Source organism: Muntiacus reevesi, chromosome 1, assembly GCF_963930625.1.
Source record: "Muntiacus reevesi chromosome 1, mMunRee1.1, whole genome shotgun sequence".
Taxonomy (NCBI): Eukaryota; Metazoa; Chordata; class Mammalia; order Artiodactyla; family Cervidae; genus Muntiacus; species Muntiacus reevesi.
Window position 1 is genome coordinate 111,417,018 of NC_089249.1, and position 13,399 is coordinate 111,430,416.

Below are 13,399 nucleotides of genomic sequence, written 5' to 3' on the forward strand. Positions count from 1 at the left end.
CCTATTATTCCTGTTTATATCCTTTACCATAAGAAACCCTAGACTCCCAGATCACCCTTCATCTTCCACCCACTAAATCACTCAGGGCTCTTCACATCACCTATTTTGAACTCCTTTACCACACTCCCCAATTTCTGAGACTCTTTCCACTATATCCTCTGGAATTCATAGTTCATCTTCAGTGAAAACCTTTGTATCCTCTATCTCTTCTCTATTTCTTCACCTTCTTGTTCTAAAGCAAACCTGGCTCACCCTCTGTGGATGTTGTTGTCCCTGCAACCTTCCCAGAACCCTTGAAAGATTTGGAGGTGGGAGAGAGATCCTCTTTACTCTTCATTGCTTCTCTCAGGCTATTATCCCCATGTCCTATCTAATTCCTCCTCCTAAAGTATTTGTTTCTTTAACTCATGACCTCTGATGAGAGGACGTATCACTCATTTCACTCTCCTCATTTTGACAGTCCCCTACTCAGTCATAGATCACTCTGAATTATTTCTCAAGGACCTTAACTTTTGGCTACTGACATCCTAATCCAGGGAACTTCCTAGGTGGTTCTAGTGGTAAAGAGCCAGCCTGCTAATGCAGGAAGATATAAGAAATGCAGGTTTGACCCCTGGGTCAGGAAGATTGCCTGGAGGAGGGCACAGCAACCCACTCCAGTATTCCTGAAGAATCCCATGGACAGAGGAGCCTGGCAGGCTGCAGTCCATAGGTTGCACAGAGTCAGATACAACTGAAGAGGTTTAGCACACATTTCCTATCCAGTATTTCTCTTGTCCTAAATCTTAATGTTTTTAATATGTATGGAGAGAATCCTCATGATACTCCCTCTTTGACTGTCTTCCAATGACACTGTATTCCAGACTCCTTAGTCATTCATTGGCATTGTCAAATTCACTTCACCACTTCTCCATAATCTTTATTGCATGCATCCCACTCAAATTGCCACATTGTTATGGTCATTCTGCAGACTTGAGATAGATTCCTCCACCTAAATTTTGTTTGGGATGTAGAGATTGATCATGCTACACATGTACCAACTTTTTCAGAGTATGAAAAAGTTTATTACACATGTAGAGAAGTTTTCTGAGGAGAGCAGGGCAGTCTCCAAGCTGGTCTGAATATGACTTGAGGGAGCAGAAAGAGGAGACTTTCTTAGGGTTTATGGTGTTTGGGGTGGGTGGGGGGGGGGCAGGGTCAAGCATCCCTCACATGGACAGGCTCTTGTATACTTTGAACTTTCCATGGGCACCAAAGGAGTGAACAGCTGGGCTTTCTAATCAATTTTCCCAGATGTGGGACACAGGGAGCAAAGAAGTGGTGGGGCTTGAAAGCTGTCATCAAATATCAAAAATGGAGCCAGACCCTTTATGTTACACCTATATTTTCAGATCATTCCCTCTTGTTTTTGGACTCTTACAGTCCCTCAACCCTGAAAGGACCTGCAATTCACTGATCCAACCACATTTTTTCTGACCTTAGTCTCTCCATCTACTATTCCCTCATCTTAAAACTCCATGGTGAATCATACTCACTCCCTTACATCTTTGACTTCCTTGTGCCTCTGTCCTTGCTCTTATTTCCTTGGTAAAACCTAATTGCATAGAATTCTAAGCTTGCTTTGAGCCTGCATCCTGGCTTAGTCAATTACTGCTGGAGGAGGAAAGGACAAACACACTGACTTATCCCACTTAAATTTATGACCATGAACTCAAGTGGGCTCTTAATGACACTCAGCAAGCCTATGATATATTTTCTTTCTTAGTATATTCATCTTTCCATTCTCCTGGATAAATATTTCACATCTTTGCTTCTCATCACCTTCAGTTACTCTTCCGAATCTCCTCTTCCCTGATGACCTTACATCATATATCTCTGAAAAAAACAATCAGAAGAGAACTTCCACAGATTCTCACCACCGTTCCTATGACCTTCCCTGCAGTTTTCATAGATGAACAGTCTGTACTCCTGTCTACAGATAATCCTTTCATTTGTGTCCTAGATCATAAACTTCTCCCCGTTCAAAGGCACCATTCTAGCAATTCTCTCTTCTTCCTCCTTCATAAAAATTTCCTTCTCTTCTAGATCATTCTCATTGAAACAAATATTTCAGTTTTTTGGCCAACCTATTTTTGACTCCACTTCCACCACCAGTTAACTGTGGTAGGCTCCCCCATGATCATTTTTGGGCTCGCTTCTGCAGGAGAACTTTTAAAAAGAATTGCCTATAATATTAGTATCTCCAATTTCTCTCCTTCAATTTTCTCTTAAACCCACTCAAGGTTTTTTTTCCCATTTCCCATAGCCTCCATGGTACTAAATCCAGTAGTTATTTCTCAGTCCTCACTGCTTCACTCACATGGAAGCACTAACACCTCCTTGATAATATTATATTCACTTGACTTCCAGGCACCTCACTCTCAGCTCACCAACTTCACTGGCTGTTCCTTTTCATTCTCCTTCGGTGACTCATCCACTCTTCTGCCTTGAAGTTACAAGGTTTCATCTTTGGTTCTCTTCTATTTATATTCGCTTCCTTGTGACTTTAAATATCATTTAATATCTCTACTTTTGGACAAATCTTAAGTTTCTGATGACTTTTAGATCATACTACTGAGCTGGCTAAAACTCCTTTATATCCTGGGCTGTAGTCCTCAGTAAGGTCACAGAATAAAACATAACTCTCATCTTAAAAAAAAAAAAATGTTGATATATCTTATGCTGCATATGGTAGCTTGGATCACCCTTCTTAACACTGCACTTCCATGTACAACTGCCTATTTAAGATCTCCACTTGAATTTCCAATAGATATCTTGAATGTAAAAAAGTCCGATACCAAATTCCTGATCTTTCTTCTCTAACCAACTCTATCTGTAGTCTTCCTCATCTCCACTGGTTTGTTTTTTCTTTTCTTTTTCTTTTTTTTTTTTTTTTAACATATCCCCTATCGGCTTTATTATCCTATTTGATTTTCTTATGTATTACTTATTGCCTGCTGCCCTCACTTCCAGAATGTAATACCCACAAGGGCTGAGGGTTTTGTATTTTTCTCAGGTATATAATTCAATCAACTAGAACAATGTCCAGGGGCTCAATTAATATTTGTTTATTTAATGAATGAAAGAACGAATTAAACCAGTACTTATCATACTCAGAAATTACTGAAATCTTTTAACCCAAGCTGAAAGATCAATGAAAAACAGAGTTTATTTGCAGCAAGAAAATACCACACAGGTTTTAAACCTGTGTGTGCTTGGGCTGGGGGAGGGGCGGGCAAGAACGCAATTCTTCAGAAACGGAAAACACTAGAACAAAGCTTAAGTAAAAACCACAGTGAGTTAGTCAAGTTTTGCTCTTAAGGAAACCTCTTGTCAGAGCAAGAGGCCCGAGTTCTAAGTGGCAACCTATGGGGTAAAAAGAAGCAAAAATGCATCTTCTTACGTTACAAGTCACTAGGATCAACAGCTGTTCTCCCGCTAGGATGGCCGTTTTTTTCCTTATTTGGACTTCACTGTCAAAAGAAAGACACCACACCCTGTGTTATGTAGCCTTAGCTGAGTAGCTGTGCCACGTCCCGGGTCTCCTGACTTCAGAACTGTATTTAATTTAGTAATGTTTGTCTTTTTCTCTTTTGACTCAAAGTTCGTGGGTAGGGCCAGGAAAACTCTAAAACTGTTTAAAGCAATTCAAACCAAAAAGGTCAGACTTTAAAAAGTACTCAGGAAAACAAGGTTAAGGCTGTAAGAGTTTAAGGCTGGATGTGGGGGCAGGTTACATTCACAGACGGGAGCCCCGTCTGCGTTGGCTCAGGAGATGCGCCAGTCGGTTGCTCCGGCGGCCGCACGGGCCACGGTACGCGAGGGAGGAAAAAGCCGGTCCCCAGGGAAGGAGCCCCAAGCTTCCCTTGAATTTCCACGCAACCCGCCCAGACACGTCCGGGCTGAAGGAGCAGAGTCCAAACGGAGCGTCAGACCTGCAGGGCGGGGTGGCGGGACGCGCGGCCAGGGGAGTGGGTAGCCGGGAGCAGCCGCTTAGCTCGGCGTGTTCGGCGAGCTGGGCTCCCCGGCCCTCCCCTCCCGGCGCCGAGCAAGCGACACCCCGGCGTCCGCGGCGCCCCCTCCTTCCTCCGCACGCCTCCCCTTTAAGCGCGAGGCGCAGTTGGATTTGTGTCGGCCGAGCGAGGCGCGACTCCCCTTTATGGCGGAGCCGGCAGCGGCGGCTCTGACAGCCGCGGCAGCCGGGCGAGCCGAGCAGGAGGCCGGGCCTCGGGCCGCCGGCCGCCGTCGCCGCAGCGGGGCCGGGGGGAGCGCGGCGCGCGCCGCGACGGGGGCGGAGGAGTGGGCGGGCCCGGCCGGACTGGGGGCGGGGAGGCGGGGAAAGGCGGGGAGCCGGGTCGCCGGCGCTCGGGTCCGCCTCTGACTGCGGCGCGGCGGGGCGATGTGTGATTACCATGGCGAGGAGTCTCTGTCCGGGGGCCTGGCTAAGGAAGCCCTGTTACCTCCAGGTAGGCCGGCGGCGAGCCCGCCGCGCGCCCGCTCTCTGCGCGGGACTTGCCCGCCTTCCTCCTCCCTCCTTGGGTCGGCGCCCGCCCGAACCCCGCTGCCCCCTGCCGTCCGGCACCTGGCGGCGCGCCCTCCCTCGCTGACCCGGCGCCGCAGCCTCCACCGCGGCGCTGTCCCGCCGCCCCCCAGCGTCCCGACCGGTCCGGGCTCGCCCTCGGCGCCTCGCATCCCGAGAGCCCCGGGACGTGACCCGGGTGCGACCCCACGCCCCTCGCGTTTGGGGCTCCGCAGTCTGGGCTCGGGACGTGCCGCGGTCTTCTCCCTGGTCCATTGCTCTCCTCCCCCCTCCCTGGTGGGCCCCGCAGGGCGGCTGTTCTCCGCTCAGTCCTGAGTCCTCAGTAGGTGGTAGGAAAGGTGGTGTATCATTCCTCCATATTTTAGAAAATTATGACAGATTGTCACATCAGTGTTTTCTTCAAACCCTGGTGAAGCGGCATGTGCCTCGGGCTGAACCACTTGGTTCGATCTCCATCACACCCGTGATTTAAACGGGAGCAAGGGCTCAAGCGAGGCGGATGGATGTTTGCGTTTTAAAAGGAAGGGGACAATGTCTTATGCGGCTCACGAATACCCTAGCAATGCAAATGTAATTCTGTTATGTCATGTATACTGTCTGCGTGTTAATTTTTCATAATTTCCCGTTCCACCCTATATTCCGCTGCCAGTCTGTGTCTTCGAACCCTGCTACAGCTTTCAAGCACTGTTAGTCACCAGGGGGACCTAGTAGACACCATGAGTAGCTGAGCGCAAATCCATCACCCAAGTGGAAAAACAACTACAAATCAATTCTTCGCGTGGGTCAGCAGTTCTGTCTGCATTCAGAGGACGGTAGTCCTTTACCACGGATATTAAAATGCTTAAAGGTATCCATAGATTATTTTGGGATGGGAATTCATACTCAGGTGGTGCTTTTATCAATTATTTTAAAAGTTGAGAAGAAACCGTCGTGGGGCAAGTAAATCTTTCATTTCAGTTTGGAAATTGCATGTGTGAATCATTACTCTGCAAAGAGTGATGTACTTCAAGTTGGAAGCTTGATTGACAGCTCGTGAAATGAAGAATATAGGAGTAAAATGGAATGTTCTGAGCCTTTGTAGCTCTACCAGTGGTAATTGTGCCACGAGTAACAGTAGAGCAACCCAGTGTAGAATTCAATCCAGGCCAGATACCTCTTTATAACCCTTTATGTGACGAGGAAAAAAAAAAAGGAAAACAAACCACTTTCCAGAGTTTGAAATATTTAAAATGTTTTTTCTTAACTAAAACTGTCTAGCTTTTTTTTTTTTTTTTTAGATTTTGTGGCACACTTTTCGACTTTGATTCGTTTGGTTCTCAACGTTCTCCACACATGTGGTTGTGACATTTTTTTGGCACCATAGCATAAGAACTTTCAGATTGGCTGAGCTAAGGTTAGTTTTACAAATAGTTAGGCTTCTGTTAATGGCAAACATTTAGTAATTCTGCCTTCCAGAATGTGTGCATCATTGCTGCTGCTGCTGCTAAGTCGCTTCAGTCGTGTCTGACTCTGTGCAACCCCATAGACGGCAGCCTACCAGGCTCCTCCGTCCCTGGGATTCTCCAGACAAGAGTACTGGAGTGGGTTGCCATTTCCTTCTCCAATGCATGAAAGTGAAAAGTGAAAGTGAAGTCGCTCAGTGGTGTCCGACTCTTAGCGACCCCATGGACTGCAGCCTACCAGGCTCCTCCGTCCTTGGGAATCCCCAGGCAAAAGTACTGGAGTGGGGTGCTATTGCCTTCTCCGTGTGCATCATTATCCATTACCAAATTAAGGTAAACTCAGGTCTTCAGCATTTCAAAAGGACTTGGGGGCATAGTGATATATTAGTAGGCTATTTCTATATAAAATAATGATTAAATAGAAAACTTTGTTGATTATAGTATTATATTTGTGATAATTTTAGAACTTGGGAACCTGGAGCACTGGTGTTTTAAACATTGTCTTGGTATTAGTATTTATTCTCTTTAGGAATGTTCTTGTTAGTTGTCCTTCACCATACATTTTCAGTTTAACCCGCTGAATAAAAAGGCCTTCACATTACTCACTGTCATGCCTTTTTCTGTTCTCCATTGCTAAATGGTTCACCTTTTGCTTTTAATACTACTTTTACCGTTTGGGGCTTCCCTGGTGGCTCAGATGGTAAAGAATGCCTGCAATTGAGAAACCTGGGTTTCATCCCTGAATTGGGAAGATTCCCTGGAGAAGGGAATGGCTACCCACTCCAGTATTCTTGCTTTTCTTTTTTTTTTTTTCCTTCCACTAGGTGCTTCAACCTGTAAATTGTTTTGGATGAAGTCAAAGAAAAATATTTTCATCTAAGACTATTGTGCAGCTATCTATTCAGTTTCTCAGTCACTGAAAGTTGAATTAACATATACAATACTTTCATTTTTTATTTTTATTATCTTTTCAATTTTATTTTATTTATTTCTGTTGTTTTTTGGCAGTGCCGTGTGGCTTGCAGGATATTAGTTTCCTGACCAGGCTTTGAGCATTGTGAGCGTGGAGTCTTAAACACTGGACAGCCAGGGAGGTCCCTGATTTTCTTTAAAATCATGTTCCTTTGGGAACAGCATGAGGCATGAGGACAGAGCTGAACTTTGTTCATTTGTGCATCTGATTCATTATGACCTTGAAAAAATTTCATAATTTTCTGGTTTCATAGTTTCCATATCATAAAGTAGAAATTGTAGTTCTTAGCTGTGTAATCACGTGGATGTAGTGAGGATAAGATCAGTTTCAGTTTAGTCACTCAGTAGTGTCTGACTCTTTGTGACCCCATGGACTACAGCATACCAGGCTTCCCTGTTGATCACTAACTCCCAGAGCTCACTCAAACTCGGGTCCATCGAGTTGGTGATGCTTTCCAACCATCTTATCCTCTATCGTCCCCTTTCTTCCCGTCTTCAATCTTTCCTACCATCAGGGTCTTTTCCAATGAGTCAATTCTTCGAATCAGGTAGCCAAAGTATTGGAGTTTCAACTTCAACATCAGTCCTTCCAATGGATATTCAGGACTGATTTCCTTTAGAATGGACCTCCTTGGATCTCCTTGCAGTCCAAGAGACTCTCAAGAGTCTTCTCCCACACCACAGTTCAAAAGCATCAAGTCTACGGCAGTCAGCTTTCTTTATAGTCCAACTCTCACATCCATACATGACCGCTGGAAAAACCACAGCCTTGAGTAGACAGACCTTTGTCAGCAAAGTAATGTATCTGCTTTTTAGTATGCTGTCTAGGTTGGTCATAGCTTTTCTTTCAAGGAGCAAGCATCTTTTAAATGGCTGCAGTCACCATCTACAGTGATTTTGGAGCCCCAAAAAATAAAGTCTGTCACTGTTTCCATTGTTTCCCCATCTGCTTGCCATGAAGTGATGGGACTGGATGCCATGATCTTAGTTTTCTGAATGTTGAGTTTTAAGCCAGCTTTTTCACTCTCCTCTTTCACTTTCATCAAGAGGCTCTTTAGTTCTTCGCTTTCAGCCATAAGGGTGGTGTCATCTGCGTATCTGAGGTTAATGATATTTCTCCCGGCAATCTCGATTCCATCTTGTGCTTCATCCAGCCTGGCATTTCACATGATGTATTCTGCATATAAGTTAAATAAGCCGGGTGACAATATACAGCCTTGATGTACTCCTTTTCCTGTTTGGAACCAGTCTGTTGTTCCATGTCCAGTTCTAACTGGTTTCTCAAGAGGCAGGTCAGGTGGCTTCTGGTATTCCTATCTCTTAGTTTTCCACAGTTTGCTGTGATCCACACAGTCAAAGGGTTGGGTGTAGTCAATAAAGCAGAAGTAGATGTTTTTTCTGGAACTCGGCTAGATGAAGTTAAATCTATTTTGTGACATCTTAACCGCATTTTTAATAGAAAAGCATGTGAACCTAAATGGTAAATACATGTAGGTAAATATATTCAATTCCTTCAACCAAAGGTCCCTGACTTTCTATCATCCCCCCTTTTATTTGTTGAGTCTTTATTGATCTAGGGGCATAATATGGCTTAATTTTACTGACTTCATCATTTACTTAGTAAATATTTGTCAATGCCTTTCACATGCCAGAAACTCTGTGAGGGGGTTGGGATTCTACAGAAGCTAAACAAATACCCATGTGATCCTCATGGAGCTTAAAGTCTAGTCAAGGAGACAAGCATTAATCAAATAACCTTAGAAATAAAAGTGCTATGAAGAAAAAGTAAGGGACAAAAGACTGCCGGAGAGGAAGAGAACAGTTTCTCTTTTTTAAAAGTATTTTACTACAGAAATTTTTATGCATACATAAAGCAGAAAAGAATAATGTACTCTCAGGTACCTGTCACTTGCCCTCAACAATTATCAGTATTTTGTTTCATCTCCCTTCCCCTGTGTCCTTTTTCCAACTAAAATATTTTGAAGCAGATCCCGTATATCACATAATTTCATTTAAATGCCTCAGTATGAATTTCTAACAGATAATGATATTTTTGACATATTCATAATACCATTATCATGCCTTAACAAAATTAACAGCAGTTTCTTGCTTTCTCTCATTTTCCTACATGTGCATTATTCTGAGAGAATGACTAAATTTGACTTGCCATGGGATGGATTTACTGTGATATGAGAGGGTCTCTTGGTAAAAACAAAACAAAAAACTCTCCTCTTACCAGGTGAGAACTTAATTCTCATTTCAGGTTTTGGGAGAAAGTCTTAGAAAATGTCTGGTGTAAGTGACATTTTCATGTAAATGTAATATTTTACTTTAAAGTAAAGCTGTGATTAGTCAACACAGATTTAATGTTTTTGTTTTGTTTGGAGATAGGGTTAGGGGTGGAGCACTGAAGGAATTAAATTTTAAAGATGGGGGAAGAGATGAAGGGCCCAGCAAGAAGAGCGGAAAGTTTCAGAGACCAGCTTTGTATACTTGCAGTTTTGCTGTTCCGTCTTCAAGTAGGGTGGAGTCCAAAAGTAGTTCTGTTCTGAGGTGTTCAGGCCTTTGGACTTGCAAGTTTCCTTTCCTACTGCAGTTTACAGGAAAAAATGTTAAGCAATTAACTATAACGGAGCTTCATTCTCAGTATTTTCTTTAATCCAAATGTCACTGTGATAATTGATAATGTTTCTAGAAACTGTAGAATGTTTCTAGAAACAGTGGCCTTCACTGGTGGCTCAGATGGTAGAGACCACCTGCAAAGCAGGAGACCCGGTTTCAACACCTGACTTGGGAAGATCCCCTGGAGTAGGAGATGACAACCGACTTCAGTATTCTTGCCTGGAGAATTCCATGGACAGAGGAGCCTACAGTCCATGGGGTTGCAGAGTCGGACATGACTGAGCAACCAACACTTTCTGGAAACTGTAGTATTATGCAGTTAATGATAAGTTTTCAGCTATGATATGGCTTACGTAGGCATTTATGGACTAATGCGGGGACTGAATTACTTTTTACAGTTTTGTTTATGTAGCAAAGCAGACTCTTCTGTTTGTGAAGAGAAAAACTGATAATGGTATATATCCATGTAGTAGAATATTGTTCAACAAGAAAGAGGAATGAAGAATTGATATATGCTATAACATGGATGAACCTTGAAGCCATTAAATATATGAAAGAAGCCACTCATAAAAGATCACATATTCTGGCGTTCCATTTATATGAAGTAGCCAGTAAAGGCAAATCTATAAAGACAGAAGCTAGATTAGGGCTGGGAGGGTTGTGGGGAAATGGGTATGAGGTTTCTTTGGGGGTAAAGGAAATATTCTAAAATTGATGCTGTGCACAACTCTGTGAATATACTAAGATCCACTGAATTGTCTACTTTAAATGAATAAATTGTATGGTATATGAATTATATCTCAATTCAGCTGTAAAAAAAGAAATTCAGTTTATCCCATTGACGTGGTCCTTCTCACTGCTTCTTGTTATAGATTGCACCCATGCCAGCTTCTTGGTGTAGAGAGGACTTCATCCAGACTGGTGCGGCCACACTGTTTGCCTGTGTGGCCTCTCTGTGAACCAGGAGGGCTTGTGATCTGCTTGAAGTAGACATAGCCTACCAGCACTTACCCGAACAAACAACGGCTCAGGGCAAGGCAGCATTCCCAGAGCACCTTAACTTTAAGTTCTATCCTTCCTGGCTATTTTGTTGAAAGCTTACCTGGGAATTAGTATTTCCTGGACTAGCTATATGTTGTGGCACATTGAACAGAGTAGAATCCTGCCTCTGAGAACAGGATCTGTGGGTGTGTTCATGTTCACTAGTTTGGACCACTTTTAGGCAGTATTTTCCTTCCGCACACTGTTGTGATGGTACTCTTTGGGGCCTGTGTGGTGACCCAAGTTGATGCCTTCGTTTGTCTCTTTTTAGCAGTGTATTTTCTACAAATTAGGATCCGCTTTGTTTAGAGTTTGCTCGTAGCCTGAGTGGGACTGATAACACAACAGCCCTATAATTCATTGGTTTTACTTTATAATACCTTCCTTCTTCTCACTGTCATTAAGTCCTGGAAGAATGAAAGTTAAGACAATTTAAGTTAATTCTCTATACTTAGATTAGACACATTTTCCATTCCAGTCATTCTGCCTACGTGCCCTGTTACATATAAAAGGCTGCTGGAATGTTAATGGCATTTGAAGTCTGAGATACTTGGGTACTTCTGAAGGTACTTTCAAGTCCTTTAAATTGCAAAAGTTTTAAATTTCTTAAGGTAGCCTCTTAAAAATAACTAGCAGTTTCAATGTGTTCAGTAGGGCTGTTACGAATGGATGGATAAATGGCATATTCTAATGAGGTTGTTGGCACTTTAACATTTCTGATACCTACCTGGCTCTTTGATTTACATTAGTACTAGTCTTCAAACGTGACTGCTGTAGATGGTTTGATTCTTTTTGACTTCATGTGTATATTTTTGCAGGATTTAGTGTCTTGTAGGGTTATTGATATGGTTTAGTTGATAATAGTGACAATGTTGACAAATATTATAGTAAGAATAATATGACTTCTTGCTCATTTTCAACTCCCAGGATTATTTTAAATCTAAGGGTAATAAAAGCAAATATTGTTTCCTATTCTCCAAAGGGAGAAGGACTGTAGGTGGTGTGGTTCATCAGCTCTTTTATACCTGTTGTACAGGGTTAAACTTTTGCTTTTGCCTGAAACTGAATCTTTAACTATGATTAGCTTTCTGAAACTAGTGAATATACGCGGAGCATATGTATCCCATAATGTCTTAAATTCAAGCACAGAATTATAATGCAACCTTTTGGTATTACTGTTAGTCACTATAATAAACTCAAAGAAATGGTGAATTCTCAGGCAGATTTCATACTCAGACACTTTCAGGCTATAGCATGCAGTAAAGGGGTTTCTCCATTGTTATCTTCCCAGTACCTCAGCTTTTCATCTTAATGTTTTGTGTTCTTTATAGAAGTTTTCTTTTTTTACGTTTTCATTTTAATGTTTTCATTTCTTAAAGTTGCTTTGAAATACAATACTATACTATTCTATTAAATACCATCTTTTTGGTAACGATAACCCTATATGCAAAACAGAAAAACAGACACAGAAGTACAGAACAGACTTTTGAACTCTGTGGGAGAAGGTGAGGGTGGGATGTTTCAAAAGAACAGCATGTATATTATCTATGGTGAAACAGATCACCAGCCCAGGCAGGATGCACGAGACAAGTGCTCGGGCCTGGTGCACTGGGAAGACCCAGAGGAATCCGGTGGAGAGGGAGGTGGGAGGCGGGGATCGGGATGGGGAATACATGTAACTCTATGGCTGATTCATATCAGTGTATGACAAAACCCACTGAAATGCTGTGAAGTAATTAGCCTCCAACTAATAAAAAATAAATAAATAAATAAATAAATAAATAAATACCATCTTTTGACACTGACTGGAAAGATAAATGTCTCACATTTTTAACATATTTATTTCTAGACATTTAAATATTTTGTGAATAATTTTTCTTCAAAACCCTTTAATTTACAATGCATATAGGTTTAGAAAAACCAGAATACTGCAAAATGAACGTGTTTAAAAGATCCACAATATTAGTCAATAAATTTTTCTTTAGAAATAGTAGGGAATTTTTTTGATAATTATTTAATGAATTAAATAATATCTGTTTAAGGGGTGATCATGGTGTTGTGGATTTTTTTTTCCTTTTGTTTTTTATTGTGGTCAAAAACACACAGCACAAAGTTTACCATCTCAACCATTTTTAAGATTATAGTACAGTACTGTTAACATATGCACATTTTTCGGCAACAAATCTATAGAACTTGTAATCTTGCAAAACTGAAACTCTGTACCTATTGAATAAGAGCTCCCCTTCTTCCCCTCCACACCATCCTGGTAACCACATTCTACTTTCTTTTTCTATGTGTTTGACTTCTTTAGATAACTTGTGTAAGTAGAATCACGCAGTAATTTGTGTGTGTGTGTGACTGGCTTATTTTACTTGAATATCCTCAAGATTTATTCATCTGGCAGTGTATGATAGGATATCTTTGTTTTCAAAGGTTGAATAATATTCCACTGTATGTGTATACCACCTTTTTAATCCACATCAATTGATGGACATTTGGGTTACTTCCAATTCTTGGCTGTTGTAAATAATGCCACAGGGAACATGGGAGTGCTAATATAATATCTCTTTGAGATATTCTTTCAATTCTTTTGTATATATACCTAGAAGTGGGATTGCCACGTCACTGGGTACTTCTGATTTAAAATTTTTGAGGAACGTCTGTACTATTTTATATAGTGGCTATATCATTTTATATTCCCATCAACAATGCGCAAGGACTCCAATTTTTCCAAATCCTTGTC

At 42.0% G+C, this 13,399-nt stretch overlaps 1 protein-coding gene across 1 annotated transcript in view; it reads left to right on the forward strand.

The window, feature by feature from the left end:
• The first annotated feature begins 4,381 nt into the window (after positions 1-4,381).
• The window catches only part of DIPK1A (divergent protein kinase domain 1A), a 118,254-nt gene continuing 109,236 nt past the window's right edge, over positions 4,382-13,399 (forward strand). The window contains exon 1 of the mRNA XM_065908628.1: positions 4,382-4,505. Coding sequence (XP_065764700.1) covers positions 4,452-4,505 — 54 coding nt within the window. The 5' untranslated portion in view covers positions 4,382-4,451. The remainder of the gene's footprint in view (positions 4,506-13,399) is intronic.